We start from the raw sequence: 23,958 nt of genomic DNA on the forward strand, positions 1-23,958 counted from the left end.
CCTCCGCTCCCAGTCCCAACGCGATTGGCCGACGGCCTCAGGGCTCGGCTCGCGGTTGGACGGCGCTCCGTCAATCAGACGCGCGGCGGCTGAGGCGGCCGCTCTCCCGTACGGCCGCCCCCCGGGAGGCCGCGCTCGCCTCTGAGGGGCCGCTGAGGTAACGGCGGGGGGGGCGCGGCGAGCCGCAGCCTGCCCCGGTGCGGGCCCTTCGTCCTCGCCTGCTCCCGCGGCGGAGCCCTGCAAAGAAAGGGGGCGGGGAGCCGCGGGCTGCCGGCGGTGCGAGGGCGTGCGGGGGGAGCAGGCGAGGGGAGCTGCGGGGGTCCCCCCGGTGTCGCCCCGGGCTCCGCTCCCTTTGGGTTTCCCGCGGGAGCGCGGCTCCGCCCCGCAGCACGGGCACGGCAGGCCCCGGGCTGCGCCCCGTGGAGCTCGGTGCCGGCCTGGCTGGGAGCTGACCCTGCCCAGCACCGCTGCGTGCGGTGGCCGGGAGGCGTCTCGGGGTCGGCGCGGTGCTCGGCCGGGGGAAGCGGAGGAGGGGAGGCTGGGGGCTCGCTGAGGCAGGAGCGGGCGCTGAGGGGAGCCCGCGGGGCTGTGAGTCAGGGGCCGAGGGGCCTCGTTCCTCGCGGGTCGCAGCGGGAAGATGGGCTGGCTGCGCTGTCCTCCGTTAAAAGGCAGCTTCAAGTGTGATGTTTAGCAGCTGTTCTATAAAGTTTGGTCTCCCAGTGTCTCAGTGGTTGTCGTCTTTTTGTGTGCGCGTGTGTGTTTTTTCCTCTCTGGCAATGCTTATTTTCTCTGAGAGACTGACTGCCCTTAGGCTGGGTTTGCCTTCGTGTCTTTCAAGTGTTTCTCTTCCCTCTGATTGCACCTTGTGAGCTTTTCTCCTTCCCTTGCTCTGTAGCCCCCTTGGATGGAAACAACGTGGAAAAAACACAACCTGTGAGCTCAAAGTCTTCTGTGTGAAGCTTGGGACTTGGGGGCTTTGAATAGGAGAGGGGGAAAAGAGCTAGGAGAGACTGGAGGCCTTTGTGCAGGGTGACCTGTCCTGGGGATGGAGCTGAGGGAAGGCAGGCCTGTGGCTTTCTGTAGGCACGCTTGCTGCTGTCTTGCCATGGGCACAGACTGGCCTCCTCGTAGCTCTGGTCTGTGGAGATGGGCAGATCTGCTAGGAAATGGGTTCCAGTGGCAGAGCTGTTCAGCTGCCACCTGACTTTCCTGTCCTCTTTTATGTCCTCTTTCTAGGCAAGCAAATCTGCAAGCCAGTGCCCTTTTCACTGTGCCCTGAGGAGAATCCATTGACTGTGACCAGCTGATGCTTAGCCATGGGGGCTTGTGCAACACCAGGTGTCCTGTGAGTCACCTCAGTGATTAGATCAGCAGACAGAAAGGAGGAACCCAGGTGGAAGTCAGGAGCTGACTTTGCAAGAATGAGATGCCTCACTCAGCCACTGCTCAGGAGGTTCTCGGGTCTTTTGCCTCAGTGTGTGCCAGTGGGATTGAGTCAAAGTCCTGTCCGTGGCCCCAAGCAGTCATCTTTGAGGCAGAGCTGCAGTGCAAGACCTGGGCTGGTGACTGCCATTGATGTGGTCGGCTACTGGCAAAAGGTGTTTGAGACAAATGGGATCCCTGAGGCACGAGAATCCAGTGAATACATCGTGTCATTTGTCCTGGGAGCAAAAACAGTTAAGTAATGGAAAAGGGTTAAGGTCTGTGTGGGCTCTTGCCTTGTTATTTTGATCAAATCCCTTGCCCTTCTTTTTATCTCACAAATAGGAGGTGGAACAACTTTTTCCTCCTTCAGATGGCAGTGCGGGGTATAGTTTATTAATGCCAATAAAGTACTTGGGATCTCTTAAATGCTTTCTTTGTAGGGAATGAAATGTAACCCATTACATATACACTAGCACTGTGCTCTGACTTCTTTGGTGGAATGAATCTTGATTTTGCCTATACTTCTGACCCCAAAAAGTAGCAGAACAGTTGTACAGGTTTGTTTTTAAATATATAGGTAGGCTCTCCTTAGTTGTTCAGGGTTTCCAAGAGTCCCAGCCGTGTGTGCTTGTCAGTGTGCTGGGTCTGCCAGGAAGATGCCATTGCATCAATGTAGATAATGCCTAAGCTGCACAGATGGGCTGGTTTTAAAGTGATGTCTTCAGTTTCAGAGCTTGAACTCCGAAAAACTCCATACTCCGCTTACAGCAGTGCAACAGGAGCAGATCCAGCAGCTGTGTCACAGGCGACTAGAAAGGTAGGGGAATCCTCTTGCAGTCATTCCTTTGGAGAGTTTCCCTCAGGCTTAATGCAGCCAGAAGAATGGTAGCAGAGGGAAGGCTGAAGACCATCAGTAGCGGACAGGTCATGTTACAGCTAGTGCTGCATCAGTTTCTCATGGTAACTCAAGTGATAGGCATTTGCTGTTGCTGTCAGGTAGCAAGTCATCTGTCTGTCCTGGGAGCACAGAGGATTTAAGAGATGTTACAGAGGAGCAGGAAACTGGCAATACTGACGCTGATGCCGGTATGTTTTCATTAAGCCCTTCTGTGCTTACAGAATTTAACCATGGATTTCTCAGTCTCTCCTTGTATGTCAGATGCTCCAATCCCTTAATCATCTTAATGGCTCTTTGCTGGACTTGCTCCAGTGCATCCATGTCTATCCTCTGCTGGGAGTCCAGCACTGGACACAGACAGGGCTCCAGTTGGCCAGGAGTGACTTTCCCTTTGTAAATCCATGCTGTCCTTAACATATTTGGAAACGATCTCCAGGATTATTTGCTCCATGAGCTTCCCCATCATTGAGGTGAGGCTAACTAGCCTGTAGTTCCCCAGGTCTGCTGCTTCATGGCAAACTGATCTGTGGAAATGGAGCTCCTACAACTCCCTTAGAGAGAGGGCATGTACATGTTGTACATGCAGTTGAGGGCCTCAGGGCTGTCTAGATAGCCATTCTCACAGGGATTACTAATGAGGTAAGCACAGTACTGAGAACTTTTCGGTGTTACAGAGCATAGTCGTAAAGTGTTTGTTTGCTTTTGCCTGCCACAGAATGCCAGTGCAATATGTGCTTGGTGAGTGGGACTTCCGGGACCTGACTCTGAAGATGAGACCCCCAGTATTTATTCCTCGGCCTGAGACAGAGGTATGACTGTAGGCAACATAGGGGGGACTTGAATCTGGGCACCTTGTTGCTACAGATGTGCTTGGTGGGGTTACATTGTGATAAAGAGGTCAGGTTGCTCCTAAAACAGGGGCATCCTAAGCTCGTGACCTAGAACTTTTGCCATCTGGCTCAGAGCAAGAGATGTTGCAAGCTAGCATATCCCTTGATTACATCCACTGATGGAAGGACTTGGCTTGCTTTCCTTATTTCTGTTATGGGAATGACTCCTAGAAGTTCAAGAACTTTCCTACTATATCCCAGTGGCTTAGTACTTCGATATGATGTCAAGAATCTCAGAGTTGCCCAAAGTTTGTTAACAAAACCCTGCAGAAGTAGAGGGGTACTATTGGAAAAAGATATTGGGCTCCAGAGAGCTTCTTTGTCCACATGCAGATTAAGATGGTGCAGGCTGGTAGGAAATGGCACCTGCTGCTTGTCTGATGACTCCCCAGTGGTTTCTGGACAAGCACTGGACATTGAGCTGTACTTTCCTTTCATAGGCTGGCACACGGTAAGTTCTGACCTGGGCTGGAGTTAAATGTGAATGTCAATTGTAAAAACACAAAGGACAGCCATATATGCTCAAGCTAAAACTTCGTTTTACCCGATGTCCTTGCTACTAGGGAAAAGCATAGGAAGTACATGGTGACATATTCCCTGATATTAGCCTAGCTTTCAGCTCATGAACATCCTAGTGACAAAGTCTTTGTTTACTACTCTTCAAGAGTTGTTGTTTTTTTTTGTTGTTGTCATTGTTTGATGTTTTTTTTGGTTTTGTTCTGAGAATTGGTTTTATTTTTGCAGTGCACATTAACTTTTGGAGATGGAGTAATTTCTGTACTCTGTCCAATAAGGAGTCCCAGAAGCTTAAGGCTGTGTCAGTCTAATTGTCATTTCTCTGATCATTTGACTGCTGTTTGGTGACTGTTGCAATGTACTGGTAGCCTTTTGCTTAGGGGACAGTGCAGTAAAAAGAATGCTGTGGTGGGTGTGTTAAACACAGAACAACCAGGTGGTCAAAGGAGGTGATTTACTCCCGCTGTATTTAGGGTTGGTGCGGCCTCACCTTGCATACGGTTCTGGGCTCCATGATCTAAAAGGGATGTTAAGGTACATAAAAGCATCCAGAGGAGGCAGCAAAGCTGGTAGAAGGGCTGGAGGGCATGTCCTGCGAGGAGAGGCTGAGGACACTCCGGTTGTCTGGTCTGGGGAAAAGGAGGCCGGGGGCGACCTCATGGCTCTCTGCAGCTCCCTGAGGAGGGGAAACGCAGAGGCAGGCGCCGGTCTCTTCCCCCCAGTAACGGATGTCAGGACGCATGGGAACGGCACAAAGCTGCAGCAGGGGAGGCTCAAACTGGACAGTAGGAAAAATTCTTTACCATGAGGGTGGCCAAACACTGGGACAGGCTTCCTGGAGAGGTGCTGGATGCCCCATGGCTGTCAGTGCTCAAGAGGCATTTGGATAATGCCCTCAGTAATGTGCTTTCACTTTGGGTTAGCCCTGAAGTGCTCACACACGTGGACTTGATGATCCGTGTAGGTCCCTTCCAACTGAACTATTGTATTCTTAAATTAAAAACAGTAAAGGGATCGTTCAGACAGAATGTCCTCTACTGACAATGTCAGAGGAGATGCCAAGGACTGAGTGGACTTTGGAGACACGAGGGCCCCACTCTGCTTTTTCTGGGGAAGCAGGAAAAAGGTATTGAGGAAGTTTGAAGAAAGGAGCAGCTCAGTAAAGAGATGATGCAGTCTGCAGGGTCCTTCAACTGGCACCTCTAGTTATATAAAAGTAAAAGGCAAAGAAAACCAGTGCTTCTGTTATGCTCTTTGAGGAAGAGGTTGCTGTTGAAATCTGTGAGTGGGTTCCAGACAAAACCACTGAAATTCAGAACCTGAGTCTTGATTTGGTGTGGGGTATCAGCAGCATCTCACTGAGAGGCTGCTGGGCCCTGAATCGTGGTAGTGACACCTTGTGCCCAGAGGAGGTGTGAGCTCTCTGTGGCTGCGTTTGGTCACTGTGCTGATGACGTTTGGAGCTAGGGCTCTGAGGAACCTTTTTGCTGGTCGGAGCCCAAGATGGTTAGTTTTGTTCTTACTGATGGTATTTCTGCTCCGGTTGATTCAAGAGTGCGTTTCCAACCTCTAGCTCCCCATTAATTCCTGAATGCAATATGAGCACTAAAAGCAAAGAGAACTTGCATGTTGTGCAAGTCGAACCATCTGCTGACAAGGCTTCCCCTGGTGCTGCGCTCTAATTCTCGCAACACAGTGCCAGGCTTCAAACAAAGGCTTATTGTGTACCATGGAAGCCAGGGTTACTAATGCCTGTGAACATGGCTAATGGTGCCCACATGTGGGATTTTGGTAGAAGCATCTCTGCTGGCACAAACTGAAATGCAGTTCTGCAGCACGCTGCGTTTGAAACCACTTAACGTACCCCGGGGCAAACATCCAGCGTAAACAGCTTAACCCAAACCTTGTGTTTGTGGGAAAACTTTATTTGACGTGTCATGATACTTACCATGAAGGCACATTTTTAGCTCATGTATTATGAAAAGCCAGAAGCGTATGATGATAGCTCAGGAATGAAGCTTCACTGTCCATTGACTTGACAAACAGAGTAGTTCTGCCTCAGCAAACACTCTCAGCAGGCAAGGCACTGGAAGCAGGAGGTTAGCAGATGTATTACACCTTGGCCTTTTTCATGGGGAGCAGAGGAGGGCTGCTCAGTCGGGAAGAAATTAGCCATGTAGCAAGAGAGAAGGAATGGGAAAAAAAGCCAGGTGAAAGAAGAGCTCATCTAGAGTAAAAGAGATGAAAGGGGTGAGGGCTTGGAAGGGCTGGAACAAGCAGCCCTGCAGTCTAGGCCTGGGAGCCCAGGCCAGAATGGCTGCAGGTCCTGCACCTGGTGGCTTCTCTTCTGCTGAACTCTCAGCCAATTCCTGCTCCTGCCTTCCCTTGAGATTATATAGCACGTCAGGAAAGAGTCACCTGGTCTTGAGACCTGTGAAGTAGAGAAGGTATTCTGCATTAGGATTCCAGCGGGCTTTTGAGCAAATGGCTAAATGTGCTTGGGTTCCTGCGTCGCTGAAGTGCTTTTGCTTTGGCTACTTGTGCCCTTCTTCTGGTGTCCGAGGACCTTTTCATGGAAGCACAGGTGGTTGAGGCTGGCAGCAGTCTCTGGAGATCCTCCAGTCCTTTGTATGTGTAAAGCAATGGGTCAGCTGGAGTGTAAAAAGTGGGGCAGGGTCTTAGGTTCCACTGGGATGTTTTAAACTTTCCAGGTGATACAGATGTAACTAAAATCAGCCACTCTTAAACTAAGCTACAAACTTTTCTGAGAGGATGGCGTGAAGTAATGGAGATGTGAATTCAAGAGATGACCACTCTCGCACTGGCTGCCTGCAGTTCCTAGTGCTTTTATCAGGGTTAGGGAAACTAACTGTGCAAGTTCGCAGCCAGGATGATTCCCTGATGTAGCACCATGCAGGTGAACACAGTCTTATTCCAACAGAACTGTTAAATTCAGACTTCTAGGTAACATTAAGAACATTTTATATGCCGCTAGCGCCCCAGATGCTTTGGCACATGCCTTCTCAGCAGCCCAAACTTGGCTGCATTCCTTCTTACACTGATGAAAAATACCTCCCACCTAACCTTTTCCTAGGGCCACTTTTCTACTGACACAGTTCATCAAGTTTCTGAAGCTTTTGTTGCATTTCCTGCGAACATCAGTGAATTCCTCTGTGGAGAGATGTGTTGTGCACTGGTGCCAAAAAAACTGATCTCAATTTCCCAGACTTACGTGGAAGGCACAAGCAGTCACTGGCATTTGTCAGAGCTGGAGGTGAGGGATGTAGAAAGCTCTGTTGTTGGTTTGAGAGAGGGCTGCAGAGTTGTTTGTTTGTTTTTTCCACTGCGTTGTTTAATCTGAAAGTAGATGTGGATGCAGCTGATGAAGCCTGTTTATGATCATACTAGGGAAAGGAGTAGAAGAAGGACCAGACTTTTGCTTTTTTCTGGACTTCATCATCATGGAGGCACAGTGAAGAATTCTGTGCTCTCCTCCATATTTCATGGGTGTGTTTTGCTTTAGGGACATACCTGTGATGTCTGCAACAGCAGGTAATGTCTGCAGCTGGCTATCGCAAAGCTGTTACACTGATCTTCATCCTATTTAGGAAAAAATATCCACAGCACAGTAAACCCTGGGGCTTGGGATGAGTCGTTGTCACCACACAGGGAGCGTTTGTGTGATCTGGTGTTGGGGAATTTTCTTGGACAGGAGGAGCGTGGGGACAAGATCCAGCTATCCAGCAGCACCTGGGGGGACACTGCTTTAGGCACGTGGTGCTTCCGGGAACTATGTACTGTGCATAACCAGTTGCACAAAACCGAGCTGGTGTCCAGATCCTTTCCCTCTGCTGCATTGGTCATCTCTGACTCAGAGCGTTTTGTGATTCTTTGGGTTGGGGTTTGCTTGTGCTTTGTTTAGTAAGAGTAATTTTTTCAGATTTCCCTGGACTTTAAAACTGTAATAGAAATAACTTCATTATTTTGCAGAGGAGAAAGTTTCATCTGTTGCTTTCTTTCTATTTAAGATCTGTTTGCAGCATTCTTAGGGCCACTAGTGCTGAAGCTCTTAATCAAATAGTAACTGTAAGTAATCCACGTTCTTTAGGAAACAGTTCATTACCAACATTGATATCTCAGGTTCAAGTTGCTTATCCGTGACTGCACACACGAGCCACATGGAACATTTTGTCCTTGGCTGAGTAAATGGAGCTCCCTACGTTGACTTTTCTAGTGCAGGTACACAAGCGGCTGCAACATTTGCCTTCTAGTTATATTTTTGTAGCTTCTACAAATGCTCCTGTCTGCTAATTCAAAGACTAAAATGATGAGGAGGCATCTTTATCACGCATTTTTTATTCTGCGGTTACAGCAGAGGGGTTCTGGCTCTTGCTATGAGCTCCTAGGCATATGGGTAATGCTATGAAGGCAAACGCAGTATGGCACAAACCACCACCATTGTTCCTCAGGACAAAGAGACACAAGCAGAGAGAGAAGCTCGGTTGTCTGCTTTAGTTTTGCCCTGTGTGGAATTTGCCCCTTTGCAGTCTGTTTAGCTCGCTCTGGCAGCGGAGCCCTCTGCCATTTGCTCCCTCTGGGGATATCTGTTTCAGCACATGTGGCTCTGTTCTTCTGTTCCGTGGGAATCGGGGTGGGGATGGGACAGGGAGCCCAGGGTGCGAAACTAGCAGGTCTGTTTAAGAGCGGGATGACAAAGCTGTGCAGCCCTGGAGGAGAATTGTTGCACTGTCCCCAGGCTCGCCTTCCTCCAGTTACCCGGCCCTCTGTGAGCAGAGCTTTGGGCTCGCTGCTGCAAGCGCTGGGGGTTCGCAGGGGTGTGTGGAGCCCAGTGTGTGCCATCTCCCAAGGCCATCAGTGACGGCTGCGGGGGACTCTTGGGGTAACTTCTGTGATGCACCCAGAGTCGCTGGAGCCGGGCTTTTGCTGTGCGTGTGTTCAGGACAAAGTTTTTGGTTGTGCTCCATCTTGTGAGTTATCTTGGTTATGTGCTTATTGTTGTAATGTCAAGGGATGCATGTCTCAATGCTGTTCAGTCACTATTAATGCGGAAGAAAGCCCTTTTTCCAAAGCAACACCACCTAAAATCCAGGCCAAATTACCGTCACAGCAGCCTTGTGGATCAGAGAAAAATAGGACAAAGAAGAGAACTCAGCCAACCGCGGGTAGATAATTCCTTTTTTTAAATCCAAGTAAATAACAGCTAAATCAATCCTCACCATGACTTCATTAAGGAAAGGTTTATTTTGGTCCAGGATTTCTCCCAAGGAAGTAGTTTGGGTTATGCGGCTTATCTGCTTTATTACCCCTAGAGGGCACTCCAGGCTCAGTCTCACAGCATTCCTGTCGGTTCTGTGCGTTATTGCAGTGTGATTTCTGGTGTCTCCTGATCCCCTCCTCTCTCAGATGTTGTTTTTTAAAGCAAATGAAAGCTTATTCATTCAGTGGAAACAGAAATGGTCTCCTTTTATCCCCTGCCGCTACCGTGTGGGTAGAGTCAGGTTCTTGAACGTTGTGGTGTTTTATTTGCTGGGAGGAGAGCTCTTGTCACAGCCCCGCCGCCCCTTCTGCCCCTCAGGCCACCCGGGAGTCCCCTGGTGACACCTCCCTGACCCGTTGTGATCTCAGCATGAGCTCAGGCTGCGCAGATTTTTCCGTCCAGGTTTTGTTGTGGTGACTGCCGTGAGAACAGCGTGTTGCCCTGCAAAGGGAAGGGGGAAAGCATACTGTAGGGTGAAGAGGTGTGTTTAGCCTGGTTGACGTCCTGGGGACAGAAACGCCGACTCTGTACCATGCTGAACACTTTTCTTACTAATCATGCAAAACAGACTGTGGCTTCAGCCTCCTGTGAGATCATGGAAGGTCATATTAAAAACATGAAAAAAGGCTTACTGGGTCAGATTATACTGGTCTGTGTAATTGAATATACTGTGTCTTACTGGGGGTTGTAGCAGATGGTAGGAACAAAATTATAAGGGAAAAAAAAAACAGGCAGAGAAAGATCCTCCCTTCTTTTGACAGGCAGCAGTGAAGGGCTGTTCTTAGCCAAAGCTGGATTTGGGGCCATTCTGCTTCATAATCACTAATGGATCTGTCCTCCATTAATTTGTTTAATCCTCTTTTGAGCCTGTCTGTCTCTGTAGCCTCCATGACATCGTTTGACAGTGAATCTTTCTAATTTTGTACTGTAAATGGGAAAAGTATTTTCCTTGTTTCAGACGCTGCCTGTTCTTTTAACAGGAAAGAGCTTTGAACTATGTAACACGTGCAATGACCATTCAAGCTCTCCATAACACTTGGAATTTTTAGTCCTGTCATGTCTTAATCCTTTTTCCACCTGCGATTTTTAAATTTTTTAACTTGCTTCTCAAGATAGATTGTTTCCTTTCTATGCCAACGTGCTCAGCGCACTGAAACCTCTAGTGTTTACCTGCCTCGGTCAGCTGAATGGCAGGCGTTGTGCTGGGGTGTTCTGTGAAAGCACTTGAAGCAAAGGTTTGCTCAGAAAAACCTTTCATGAAGTTGAACCTGACTTCTAGCTAAGCATAATCATTAACCTTTCAAGAAGGTCAAGCGTACAGAGAAGGGAGGATTTTTGCTTCCTGACATGTATCTGCAAATACAGCGATCCCCAAGGGGGGGCTTCCACCAGTCCTATGTGTCAAAGCAGTGCGCACGTCAGCTGGCTTAATCAGTGCTAAAGGAAGCTTCTGATGCAGAATCACCTTTCATTTCCCTAATTTCAGTGCCACAGATGGTTCTGTTTCAGAAAGTTCAAAAGGTCACAGGGTCTTGTGAGTACAGCCATGGATCAGGAGTCAGGAGATTGGGGGGTGTTTTGGGGGGTTTTTTGTTTTCATGGTTTTGCCTCTGACTAGTGTTCTCTTCAAAGGAAAGCCACTTCTCTCTGTATCTCTGGCTTTCCAGTTTGGGAAATGAAAAGGATGATAGTGCTCTCACACATGATTTAGGGTCCTTTCCTGAAATACCATTAGACTCCTATAAGGTGTATTAAACAGAAATGCAATAGAGCATTATTTAATGGGTCAAAAATTAAATGCCATCTGTCAAAACATAGTTATAAACAAACGTGCTGAAGTTGTAGCGTTTCTCTTGTGGCCTCCTGGAGAGCAGATTTTGCCCACAGGTAATATTTTATCAGTATGTTTGAGGGAAAACAATATTTTCTGAAAAAGTGGACTGTGGCCCAGAGGCCGAGGAATGGGAATTACAAAGGCAGCCTGTTATTGTTGTAAAGTAATCAGAACTGCCCTTTGAGCTATCATCGTAGCAGCTTATATACAAAGAGAGAAATAATGCAGCCTGTGCCTTGCGGCAGAGGGGCTTCATCTGGCAGAAGAGCGTGGAGAAAGATGTGGGGAGGTGCTGGGGAACGGCTCACCATAAGCATCCGTTCTCAGTGGGCTGCCCAGCAGGCTAATGTGATCCTCGCGTGTGTTACTGGGGGGCTGCCATGTACAAGTAACAGGGTTAAATAATCTCTGTGAACTGCAATAAAGGAATAGTTGGTGAAATAATATGTCCAGTTTTCTTTCTCAACCAGTCAGTAAGATATGGAAAACTAGGTCAGGAGAAGAAACAGAAGGTGGATCGGCAACTGAAAAAAATCTGCCTTGTTGTGAAAGACTGTTTAGCTCATCAAAGACAAGCTCAAGGGTTAATTACTTAGCAAAGAGAGCAGAAATTTGTTAGCAGAAGTCTCATTGGTTTCACGGACAAGTGTATAAGCACTATAAATGCCAAGAGAAGAAAAGGTGTATGTCATTAACAGAGAGTATAATTAACTCCTAAGACAGCATAGCTGGTGCCTCTCTTGCTGGCTTTTTTTAAAATCAGGACAAGGTGTTTTGCCACAGCAGATTTATTCTCGTTCAAACAGAAGCGTAGAAAGAAACAGTTGTTCCTGGCTTAACTGGCCAAGAAGGACTATGGTGGTAGCTTCTCCTGGGTTCCTGTGCAAGAAAAAAAGGCTGTGACAGTGCAGAGTATTGCTTCTAAGCTAGTGAGTTCCACAACAGACTCAGAAATGTAAATGTAATGCTAAAATCCATGGGGAGAATCAGCGGCTTTTTTTTTTACCCCTCTAGCTTATGCACAAACCTGTTCCTCAGGCTAACTTATATAGGCTTTCCTACCACGTTCTCACAGATGTGTGCTGTTAAGGCCTTTATTGCCCTGAAAGAACTCCACAAAGTCTTCAGCTTTCTGATCTACCTGTTCTGACTGAAAAAGGGCCTCAGTTCCCGAGGGTTTCAGCTGAGTAGCTCATCAGTGGTTAGAGCAAGATCTAGGACTAGAACTGGGAAAACAAACTCTGGGATGGCTGGAACAGGATGGCTGGGACTCGAGAGGTTTCCCACATGGACAAGGAAAAAAATCCGTTTTGCTCCCCCCTAGCCCCTGCCATGCCTTTCTGACACCCACATAAATGGGATTTCAAAGCTAGGGACAGCAAGCTGGACCTGAGCATCTGTCCAGATGCTGCGTCTGTCGGCAGTCAGTACCAGTAGCTGCAGGGAAAGAAAACATCTCAGTTCTGCAGGGCTGCGCCTGGTTAGAGAGGCTTGTGGTGGAGGCGTGAGGAGCAGCGTTTGGCAGCGCCCCGACCCTCTCCTTGCCCCTGTGGGGCATGGCTGAGTTTAGACGTGGCAGCTGCAGCAATTTCTGTTGGGTTCTAGCACAAATGGATTGCAAAGGCTGGTGCCTTTCGGTGAACTCGTTTCTGGGTGCTGTCCTGGCCTCTCCTCCAACAGGCAGAAGAGTGCTCGGCATGTGCCCTGGCACATCAGGAGCTTTTTCTGTTGCGTGGCAGAAGCCAGCCCCCTTCCTCAGTATGAGATGTGCGTTTAGCTGTTTGCTATCGCTTCCGCCTAAAGCCGCCTTTTCTTTCAGGATCGATGACTTCTTCACGAGTTATTCCAGTGTTTCACTTCCTATACACGTACCTGTCCAGCGGAGTTCTGCAGCGCCCCGAGGGGAGTTTGACAGGTTTTGTGCCATGTTTTCTTTTTACTGCTGCAGTGCCAGGCAGAAGAGCCCAGGACATGCACGCTGTAGCCACAAGCCTGCCCCTGAATCCCTGGGCTGGCTTGGTGGCCTGGTTTTGGAAAGAGGGCATGTGGCAGTGATCTTCTGTGGCCATTGCCATGGAGGTACGTTTTCAGCTTGGCTTCCTGGTGTTTTGTCATGTGCTGGTTGGCAGCCAAGTGGACAAACAGGAGGGGAGGGGTGATTTGGTTAATATCAGATCAGGCTCTATGGAAAGTCCTGAATTCTGAGAACAGAAGTTTCTGGAAAGCACACAAATAAGGAAAACATTCCCAGGAAGTGTGCGAGAGCAGAGAGAAGGTTAGCCAGGTTTTCATGGGTCTCTTGCTTTCCTTGTGCCCTCTGCTAACCTTGCAAGTCAGAGCCTCTCACCCCGCCCAGGCTCCCACCCATGGGACCTTGTCTTCCCCGCTTTCACCAGTGTGCGGGGCAGGAAAAAAGGGTGCCGGTAGGGAACACAGTGTGAATTTGTGAGCTCCATCCTTGCCTTTTGCCCTCCCTCCCATCCTCTTGCTTTTGTTAGCCCTGTACTTCTAATCACAGAAACATCAGATGTCTCGTTTGCTGAAGCTGGACCGCAGCACGTGATTGCCTCGCCTCGGGACCTCCACGCAGCTCTGTAGCCACTGCTGTGCAGTGAGAATCTCTGCTGTTTCCTCCTGACTGCCTCGGTGCTGAAAGCTGCCTGACCCTGTGCTGTCTGCTGGTTGGAGCTGTGCAGCTGTGGAGCTTGTGGTTTGGGTGCTGGCAGACGCTGTCCTCACGCTGTCTTTGTGCAGCTGCGGTTCCAAGAAATACAGCGAGCTAGAGACCTGGCCGCAGGGAGGGGGAGGCAATACCAAGAACCTGTCAGAACAGGAGCGTGTGCTGGGGGGGTGGGCAGGAATAGGAGCTGTGGGTGGAGGGGTGAGGCAGAGGCTCATGGGAAGCTGGAGGTGTTTGCAAAGTTTTGCATTTATTTCACTCATCAGAAAAAATGGGGGGGGGAACAAATAAATGACGGTGTGAACTTAGGGCAAATCTGGCAGTGAAGCAAGGCTTCCTGGAATAGCAAGGTGAGAGCAGGCTGTGAGTGGCTTGGCTGAGAGACAAAAGCTTGAGAATCTCTGAGGGCTGGAAATCAAGTAGTATGGGAAGCAAATATTTGTGTCCCCTGAGTGGAACTGCAGGTAATGGGTCTCTTCTAGCCTTTGCAAGCTCCTCTTCTGCTCTTCAGGAACAGAAATGCCCTCTCACTCACAAGGATGCCCTGCCTTTCCCCCTTCCCCCCATAGATTTTTAACTACTCTTCTGGGAAAGGTACAGAAGGCCTAAATAGCTGCCACCTTGTCCCCACTCTGTTAGTGCTAAGCAACAGTATTTATGTCCCTGAAAAACAAATCATTTGATGTCTGCATCACCTCCAGCTCAGTGCAATGTAAAAACCCTTCCAGATATTTTGCTTTGCACCTAGCTTACCACCCTTGTGCATGCACAGTTTTGAAGGTAGCTGGTGCTCTTGATGTCCTCCTGAATATTTGTGTAAAATCCTATAAAATGGGGGAGAAGGGGAAGTTCTTTTTGCTGTATGAGGAAATTTGCAGCATGCAGATTGGGTTTTATTCACACCAGTCTCTACAGAGCTGTGAGCTGGCCTCGTTCCTGAGCCTAGCCTGTTGCTCAGGCTGTCCTGATGTCTACCTGTAGCAGATGACAAACGGGCCCTGGAGCACACCAAGACTTGCTGGTGTACCCTGGAAAGGTGTGTGGCAGCCCTGCAAGCTGTAGGGGAGAGGACAGCTGAGGGGCAGCTCTAGCTATGGCTAAGCTTTGCTGCAAGGGAAAGCAGTGGCTCCTGAGCTCACCTTTCCTCGTGACTTTTGGCTTCTCCTCTCTGCTACCTGAGCATCTGTATGCAGCCACCTATTGAATGAGATGTGCAGTCTGCCCCTGGAAGCAGGTGCCAACACTCTGGGGCTTTTGGGGGCTGTCCCAACCACGTCCAGTCCATTCCTTCCCTTCTACCTTTGTGCCATTGCTAGTAAAAAGAGATGATTTTAATTTCTCTGGTTTTGTCTGGCTGGCATTCAGTCCCGTCAATCCTTCCAAAGCTAGCTAGTTGGGGAAGGAGCTTATTGCACAGACTAGGGAAGGAGATCTTCAAAATCTTCCATTTCCCCAATCTAACACACGTATCACGTTTATACCCTCGTTCGTATGCACCAGGCTCCAGGGCAGAAGTAGTTCTGCCAGTACCTGTAGCACTGGTTAGCAAAACTTTCAGTGTGGGCTGTGTTGTTACTGACAATAATGACACATACTGTAAGCAGCAATCTGAATTTTAATAACCCCACAGTTGAACATTCATCCTATCCAGTGGTTAGCGTGCTGTGGGTAAACGTGAAATCAGGTCACGTTTCTGAAATAATTTCTTATTTTATAATTTTACTTGTTCCTCAAAATGGGACTTTGTTGGTGTTTTAATTATTTTTTACAGTCTTTATATACAACATTAAGAACAAAAAGGCAATTCAAGAGCAGCCAAGCACTGGTTGTTTAGGTGACGTAGGAATCTGATTCTGACTTCTTTTTCTGACTTCTGCTTTTAAGCAGAAGGTGAGCTGCCCTCACACTAGACATGCCAACTATAGATCTGTCTGCCCCTATCTGGAGCTTGGGGGACCCACTTCCATCATCTAAAGCAGTGTCAGTGGCAAAGGTGCAGATGAGGCTTCATTGCTCCACTCTGCCATAGTCCTCCTTTGGGAATTTGGGATGGTGAGGATGAATGTTAGAGGTACTGAGGTGCTCAGCATGTTTCAGGGATGAGGCACCTCAGCAACCAACTCATTTTTCTGTTTTTTAGACACTGTAAAGCCTCAATGATCGTCAAGTCTTTGTTTTATCAAAAATAGCATTTTTCTGTAGCGAAGGCCATTTCTTTCTGGTGTATCGAATCCTGTAAATGGTGTCTGAAAGTAAGCCCTTTTGAAAGGCCTGCCATTTCAGTTTACGGTGACACGTTGTGGAGAATTTACCCAGGGTGTTCCAAAGGTTAATTATCTAGGCTGTCAAAATGTTTTCTCTTATTTCCCATTAGAATTTCTTTAATTTCATCGTAATCTTTAGGGCTGGTAGCTAAACTGAGGGTTAAGATTGCTTTCAGCAATGATGGCGTTCTGTTCGCAGATGCTTGCTGTCTGAAACTCATCAGTCTGAGATGAGGTAGGGTGTCCTACACAATAAAGACCACAGCCTTTGGACATCTGCTGTTGTCCCAGTTTCTCTGTGTCTGGGACTGGCATCTCTTTCTAGCACCTTCTGCCCCTGTTGCTCTTTGCTAGCTGTGGCGCCGGTCAGATTCTTCTACAGAGGTAGGGACTGCCTGTCTTTCAGGGGAAGACTGTTTTGTGCTCTGTGTATGAGCACTGTAATGCATGGCCAGAAATAATTCATCTCCCAAGATGAGGTTTGGAAGTGGTTCTGCTGTATTCTGCAAAGTGCCGTAATCTGCCAGTTTGCAGTGGTGACATCTTCAGAGAACTGGGGAAGCACAATTTTTCACTGGATTGCTTCAGAAAAGATGGAAAAATACCAAGACTATCTGAAGAACACTTTCAAAACAACTTTGGGTATCTCAGTCACTCCTGACTTCTGGGAGGGAAAACTCGTGGCCATGGCAGTGGGCTTACGGGACCCACTCTGCGTTGTGGCTGCTGGGGTTTCCCGGTTCTTTTACAGATGTCGGGGAAGTTTGGTTTTCATGGGAAAGCTGTAAATGAAGGAAAGGACAGCTAATATCACAGCCAGTTAATGCAGATTTATAAAATGTCTTATTCCTGTGCATTGTTTTGTGTTTTCTTATAGTTTTTAATACACACATAGTTACAAATTTAATTAAATGTCCGATTTATACCAGTAATTTCTCTTTTCCTAATCTGCTGGTTAGGATATACATTCTATTTTGCTTGTCAATGAAATTTACTTCCAAAAAGAACTTAGTTTCATAATTATAGATCTCTCTGATTGTAGAGATATACTAATATCTGGAAGAGGAATTAGTTTCTCCAGGTCATCACATTATTTTTAATGCTCTTTTAATTTTGAACTGTTACGATAAACGTGCTTATTATGGGAGAAATAGTCTTTGTCTCCAAAAGAGGTATATGCAGTAACCAAGGCAATGTGGCAAGGGAGTCAGGAAGTAGGATATAAAGCTGAAGTAATATCAACGTCTCTTATTTAATATACCTGTGGAAAAAACTGAAATCAGGCGTACTTAAACAAGAGCTTTGGCAAGCACTCTCAAAACACTTTCAATGTGGAGCGTATAAAGTAGAACTTCTCTAATAACTCCAAGCTTGAACTTGCTGGTGATAAACGTTAATGAAGTTAATAAATGCTGACAGGAGTTCTGCTTTAAGGAAATTGCATGTGGACGTTTGTAATCAGTAACTTGTGTCCCTCTGTGACCAGCCCTGGAGATGGATGGTTCTTCTGAGCTAGCACAGAGATTTCCTGGAAATATTTATACGTGACCAGAAATGGCCAGCATTTAAGAGAGCAATTTAATGTCCAAGCAGAATTTTTTGGGTGGTTCTTCTCCTGTGGTCTTGGAATCATCAGCACCTGTTGTGGTTGCAGTTTCTCTCTGTCTTTGTTGCAGAAGTATTTTCAAACTGAGTCATCCATTTGAAATGCAAAAGCCACTTTCACGCAAGTGGGTAGATACGGTGTTTATTTTTCCATGTTGTTATCTGAATGCTGGTGGTCCTCTAATGGTTTCCCACAGTCTTGTTTGGGAGCCTATGAGAATGTTTTCCACCATGGTTCTCTAGGAAAGCAATCCCGGAGCAGCAGCACGGAGGAGGCGATTTTTGTTAACAAAACTCCCTTGCGAGTGCCGTGCCACTAACAAATCAGCCCATGTCTCTCAGGGACTCTGGGGATGTTTCCACAGAAGCTCCTCTAACCCAGCTCTTCATTTTTACACCTGTTTGCAGCCTCTCTTCCTACTTCCTGCAGATGCAAATCAGCCTAGCATGAAGGAAGACCAACAGCGACAAAGATCTTCATAAAAACTCCCCAGCTTTGCACAAACCATCTGTTACTTTGTACCCCAGTTTGGTTGATATATCCAAGGAAGGGTTTATGCCCTTATGTGTAAGCATGCCTGGTTTAGGCTCCTGGAAAAGGCCATTACTTTACTAAAGAGAACCTGACCTGCCTGCCAGGTTGCATTGCTTTTAGATATTCCTGCTTATGCCAAGAACATGCAAAATGTCTTGTAAAAATTGTAAGACTGGTAATTTTCCTGGTAATGTCTTTCATTTGCACCTGTTGGTAAAATCAAGTCAATTCTTCTTTGTGAATTTTGTTAAGCTTTTTAGATTTGCAGGAGAGATTCAAGAGCAGATCTCTCAAGTGAAATAACCTAGCCGCTGTGGGAGCGCCTTGGGCAGTAAGGCCTTGTTTCTGTACAGTTGTGCCATGAAAAGAACAGGGATCTCAGGGAGTTGGGAGCACCTGCTGAAGCAAGGTAATAAGGATTTTCTCTGGTGAATAGCAAGGGAAGTTCATGCTGCAGTCTGAGGGAGTCATATGTGTGTGTTCTGTAGCAACTAATCTCTCATTTTCACAAACCTTGGAACTGTGTATCTTTAAGACCTCTCCTGCTGTGTTGGATTTTAAATGAAATTGCCAAGGGATTTCAAAACTAGATTGATGGGAGGGGGGAAGCAGTGGCAGCAGAGATGCATACGGCTCAAGAAGCATGGATGAAAGCCTTTCCCATGTGACTTTATACCAACAAAACACAGTAGGAGTCCACAATCTGAAAGCCATGCAGGGACGTTTGGGTCATTTAGTAATTCACTGCTTTTGCTTTTCATCTGCAGGTTGGATTATTGGTTTAGTTGTTGTTCAGAGCCATATGGCTGTCTCCAGATTATTTAAAAGTTTAGAATTCTTAAGTTTTGTAGCACACAAATGCTAAAGGCTAGAATTTTGGGGTAAATAATATGGTGTTACAGAAGATAATGTGCTCCAGCTGTTTGGTTATTGTTTTTGCCAGTGCTGGAAGACCTCAGAGGATCCCTGGGAAACTGCATCCTGAGGATTTGGTTACTAGTCATAGCACCCTGTGGGGGAGATGGAGCTGAAATGACTTCTTGTGTGTCAGCTCCATTGCTGTCATTTATGTTTTAAAAATAAGCAACAGAAATTCATTTTACTGGGCTACAAACCCAATAAATTTAAATTCTTTAAGTCCTCAGAACACAAAGTTGAGAATCAAAATAGCTTAGAAAGATGTTGATATGATTTCTTTTGTTTTGGTAGGATCTCATCTCCTTAGTTCTGGAGGAAGAATCTCAGAAACATGAGGAGAAGAATTCAGGCCTCTGCTTCCCAGCTGCTGTCCCACATCCTGTTATCCTGGAGATTGGCTGTGGCTCTGGAGCAATTGCTCTGAGTCTCCTGTGCAAACTGCCTCAGGTGAGCTTTATTTTAGTGCCCATGGTACAAGAGATGTCTGTATTACAGGACAATCCCACTCCACCAGACTTCATTGAGACTTCCCAGGCAAACTTCTTTGACTTGATGGGACTTAGCTGCTGCTTTAGCAGCTAAGGTCTTTGACAATCAGACTGTGTAAGTTCATGCTGGGTAGAGGGAGGGTATTTAGGAATTGCTCTCCTTAACTGTCTGAAGGAGTAACAAAGGTAGTCAGAATGAAAGAAGCAAATGTGCTCATTCTTCAGCTGTCACAGCTCACTATTAATCACCTTATCTTGAAGCTGTGGTGTTAAACTAATATCCTGGGTCGTGGACAAGATTGACTGAGGCGTGAGCATACACTCTATTAGTCAAACATGTGGGACAGTCATCTTTAAAATCACCTTGCTGTGAATCAATAGACCTCATCTCTAAGAGTCCGAAGAGACCAAATGAATATGGGAGAGGGATTCCCACGGAAGTATCAGTAGTTAGGATCAATATGACAAGCAGATGTCACACTGCCACAACTGCCAAACCACTTTTTAAAAGCCTTGTGTTGCGTGATAACAACCCCCACCTTTTGGACAGAATGGAAAGAGCAGGAAGGAAACTGAGATCTGGCTGACCAAAGCCCTTCTTGCCCCTGATCATTATGGCATGAGTCAAGGTTAGTGAGATACTGTTGGTAAACGAGAAAAAAAAAAAAAGAGAAATGAAGCCAAGATCTCATCACACACAGATTTCAGCAAGTCCCTTCTTGTGAGCAAGAAGCGCTGTGGCCAGCTCTTCCTCTCAGAGAGAAGAGTGTGAGGCATGGTGTGTTAGAGTTATGGAGGTCAATGCCTGTGTTCCTCCTCCCATTGACCTGATAAGGTTAATACTTGGGCTTCATGACTTCCAAGTATAGTTACTCTGATTTCCTGAGCTGTGCTTCATGCCCTTTTCCTTTCCTGTCAAGTTAAACAACTGTGCCAGTCTGTCCCTGTAACTGATAATAGTCCTTTCCCTGCTGGCTAACACAAACTGCTGTGCCCGGAGACATACAGAGCCTTGACTGAAGAGAGTGAACAGTAGCCACACTGACACCTAACTCGAGTTTACATTGTGTGTGATCTCTTTCAGTGCTTGAGGCAGAATTTGGCAGTAGGGTATCAAGGAAAAACACCAGCAGCTTTTCATTTATGGTTTCAGATGTGTCCTTTACCTTAAGGGTCTGCTTTGTGCGTGGGGGTGCCGGTCTCAGGCTGTGAAATGAATCCCCCTAGGAGTGATGGTTAATCGCACCACATACCTCCGTCATCTCCAGATGCAAAGTAATTTCTTTGAGCATGTTTCCTCTGTGTAAATACTTAGCCACATCTATGTTTAAAAAACAAAGCAAAGCAAAAACAAGTCAGGCCTTTGCCTGCACTTTTCCTAAGGCGGGATGGAAGGACAAACATATCTCTAACCATCCTATCACAGGCTGTTACACCGGAGGACTCGCAAATACTTGACACGCTGTCAAGTACAAGCAGTCAATACGTATGGTGAATGTAGTGTAAGCACTGTGAGGACTGCAGTGGTGTAAGTAGGCAAAAAGTGTCTGCCCAACATATGGAAAATGCCAGAACCTCTATCCAAGCTGTTGTGTTAATGCTGGGAGGGATTCCATCCACACTAGAGAAGAGAAGCCTAGGATGTGATCTTCTTTAACCTGTGCCCACCTCAGCCTTTGGCTTGCTGAAGCGTTGAGTCTCACACTGCTTAGGAGCTATGAACCTATCAAGAGATGTGAGTCAGTGTGACTCGGTTCTTGTGAGCTGAGCTGGTTTGGTCAGAAGCCTGTCTGTTTTGGTAGAATGCTGGCAGTGTTGCAGATTGCCTTCTGTCATGTTAGTTGCCGTACCAGAAGTGAATTGTGATTCCATCAGTGCCCTGAGAGGCATTCATCATGAGCTGTTCCTTTTAGGAGCTGAGAGGGAAGAATCAATTGGCAGGTTTTATCTTGCATGTCTTTTCTGGCAGAGCTTGTCTGTTCAGGAACCCTGATGTTGTAATACTTTTGTTTGTTGTTGTTTTTCTGTCCTAGAGCTGCGTGATAGCTGTGGATAAAGAGGAGGCTGCTGTGGATCTCACCAAGGAGAATGTGCATAGGTATGAGTGCACGTATTACCTATTTTTTGTAAATCATTGCTTGAGGAACACCAGGAGTCATCAATATTTGGATGTATTTATCACCACTAGAAACTAGGGAATTTTTAATTGTTTGAGCTCCCAAAGTGTGTAAGAATTTGGGGAAAAAAAAAGTTTATATTTACCAGGATTTTTTTTCCTCTCACTTGTGAATGCGCTTTGCACAGACAGCAGCCTGAATGCTGTCTTCCAAGGGTTTTCAAAGTGTTTCATGGTCACTGCTCTTGTTCTTTTCTATAGACTTCGTAAACTTAGGCAGCTGGTAGTAAGAATGTATATGTCACTTAACAGGTTAAGGACAGGTATAGCCTGAATCTTACTCTGTCTGGCTACCTACATCATTACTGCCGTGCTTGCTTCTCTCATTGCCCCTCTGGATATAAGCTTTCACACTTCACTTCGTTTTGGTTTGGTATCCCTCAGTGTCCTCCTTGCAGTCTGGGGTTTGCTGAGGACAGAGCTGCTGAGTCCTTGTGCCTGAAGGCAGAGCAGCTCTCAGGAAAACCTTGTCCTTCCTAGCAGCTCTGCTTCCTCAGCTGGTTCTGCTCGACCCCGGCTCTTCTGGATTGTCATGAGCATAGTGAGCACCAGAGGTAAATCTCAGGATGATTTTGAGTCTAGGAGCCCAGTCTTTGTAGACACTGTGAAGCACACAGAGCTCTAGTATGTATTCATATCCTCTGAAACCTCTGGGCCCTGGGCATGAGTTAGAGCAGTCTGGGGAGGGATTCCTGTTGCTACCTCTTGTGGGGTCTCTTACAGCCGCGAGTTGTAAAAATGATGCTCGTTAACTGACATTACTGTTCTCAGGGCCCACATACCCTTTCTGCTGCCAGCACAGGGGTTACAGAGACAGGCTACTCCTGTTTCTGGCTGCGCTGAGTGGCATCTCTCCACTTCTTGCAACCTGGTCCCAGATCTTATGAGAGTCTGAAGTGATGGGTAGAAACACAAACCCTTCCTGCACTTTTACCTCATCAGTAGCCTATGCCTCCTATTCCAGCTATGGGGAACAGGCAGTAGAGATTTCCTCCTGATGTGTGAGTATCAAACCAAGTTCTCTTGCAGTTTTACAGAAACATAATAAAAGCAAGCAAGATCTTTGCCTCCTTGGTAGAGTAGCACTCTGGCATGTGGGAAAAATTGTCGTATTATCCTTGCTGGTTGGCTCAAGAATGGCTATGGGGAGTGTAAATGCATTGCCAGAGAACCTCATGTTTCTTCATGGATATTTTCATTAAGGGATCTTGTCCGTGGTGCCCTGTAGCTCTTGGGAGAGAAGCCAGTAGAATAAGCTGTATTACTGCCTGACTAAAGCCAGCTTGGTTCTTGCCTTCTTTTCAGAGCTCCCTTATCACAGCTCTGTTCCCTGGGGGGAGGATGCCTAGGTGAGTCTTGGCTGCACCAAATCAATAGCAGTGCCAGATTACTCGTCCGTGCACACTGCAGATAGATGCAGGAATCTCTCCTTTTCTTGATGCCTGTGTGTGGTGACCAGGTAGTACCATAGGCCCTCAGCAAAGGCAAACACTATTTGAGTATAAGGGCTTTCCTGCAGCATGCTCTGTGAACCCCATCAGGTAGCCCCTAGAGCGTTACACTAAAGAGCTGGAAATAAAAATCTGCCTTTGTGGTGCGTCTCTCCTGGAAGGAAAGAGCATACTGGGAAGAGCTCCAGTTTTGTCGGAGGTTTCTCTAGACACTTGCTGCGGCAGGGGACAGGGCAGATCCTGTCTGCCACAGTGTGCTGTTGGTGGTCAGGGAATGGCACCTCCTGTAGGAGGCTTGGAGTCTTTCTCCATCAGCAGTTCTTGACCAACCTTGTCTCTCTGGCTCTGCAAAGTACCTTCTCTGTTGTTGCTCAAATGTCTTCTCAAAAGCCAGAGGCAAAGCTCGTGCAAAGAGGTATTGTGATGGGTGGATCATATAGCTGAGGAATTAGGGCTTGTGTTCCTCCCTTGCTGTCTCGTGCTCTCTGCTTCTGTGCCCTCTCCTCTAATATTAGGCTGTAACCAAGTACCAAGGCAGCTTTTAAACTGGCATCTCTTTACTGCCCCAGGAGCATCAAGGGAGCTTTTCCTAGGATCCCAAAGGTTTAGGGGGATCTCTGCCTACTTCCCCCTAGCAGGGAGTGTAATCTGGAGCAAGCGGGGAGGGTAAGGATGGATTGCGCCAGGTTGAGCCAGCCTGGAGTATCATGCAACAGCAGCCTGGCTGTCTCAGGCTGTTCTACTTGGGATTGAGTCAGCAAATAAGAGAGATCAGAATCTTGGCCAAGATTTCTCCCTAAGAAATACCAAGGTGTTTAAAGACACGTTTCTTAAAAATAACAAACCACTCTGCTTACTTGTCACAGGTAAAGGGAGAGGTATTTGTGTATTCTTGTACCTTTGGGGACTGCTGGTGGGTACCCTGGGGAGGTCTGGTTACAGATGAAAGGCACTGAGCAAAACATTTCCTGATTAATGTGCACAGACATGTCAGGGATGA

At 47.1% G+C, this 23,958-nt stretch overlaps 1 protein-coding gene across 4 annotated transcripts in view; it reads left to right on the forward strand.

Moving 5' to 3' along the window:
• Positions 1-15: 15 nt before the first annotated feature.
• HEMK1 (HemK methyltransferase 1, mitochondrial release factors N(5)-glutamine) overlaps positions 16-23,958 on the forward strand; it is a 31,757-nt gene continuing 7,814 nt past the window's right edge. Inside the window, exons 1-7 of one of the 4 annotated variants that reach the window (XM_083795769.1) lie at positions 166-276; positions 896-933; positions 1,237-1,676; positions 2,151-2,242; positions 3,039-3,132; positions 19,135-19,290; positions 21,365-21,429. In XM_083795769.1, coding sequence (XP_083651895.1) covers positions 1,422-1,676; positions 2,151-2,242; positions 3,039-3,132; positions 19,135-19,290; positions 21,365-21,429 — 662 coding nt within the window. In that variant the 5' untranslated portion in view covers positions 166-276; positions 896-933; positions 1,237-1,421. The other 3 variants (XM_083795766.1, XM_083795767.1, XM_083795768.1) reach the window with 3 other exon arrangements.

The sequence above is a fragment of the Anser anser genome (assembly GCF_964211835.1).
Source record: "Anser anser genome assembly, chromosome: 12".
Lineage (NCBI taxonomy): Eukaryota > Metazoa > Chordata > Aves > Anseriformes > Anatidae > Anser > Anser anser.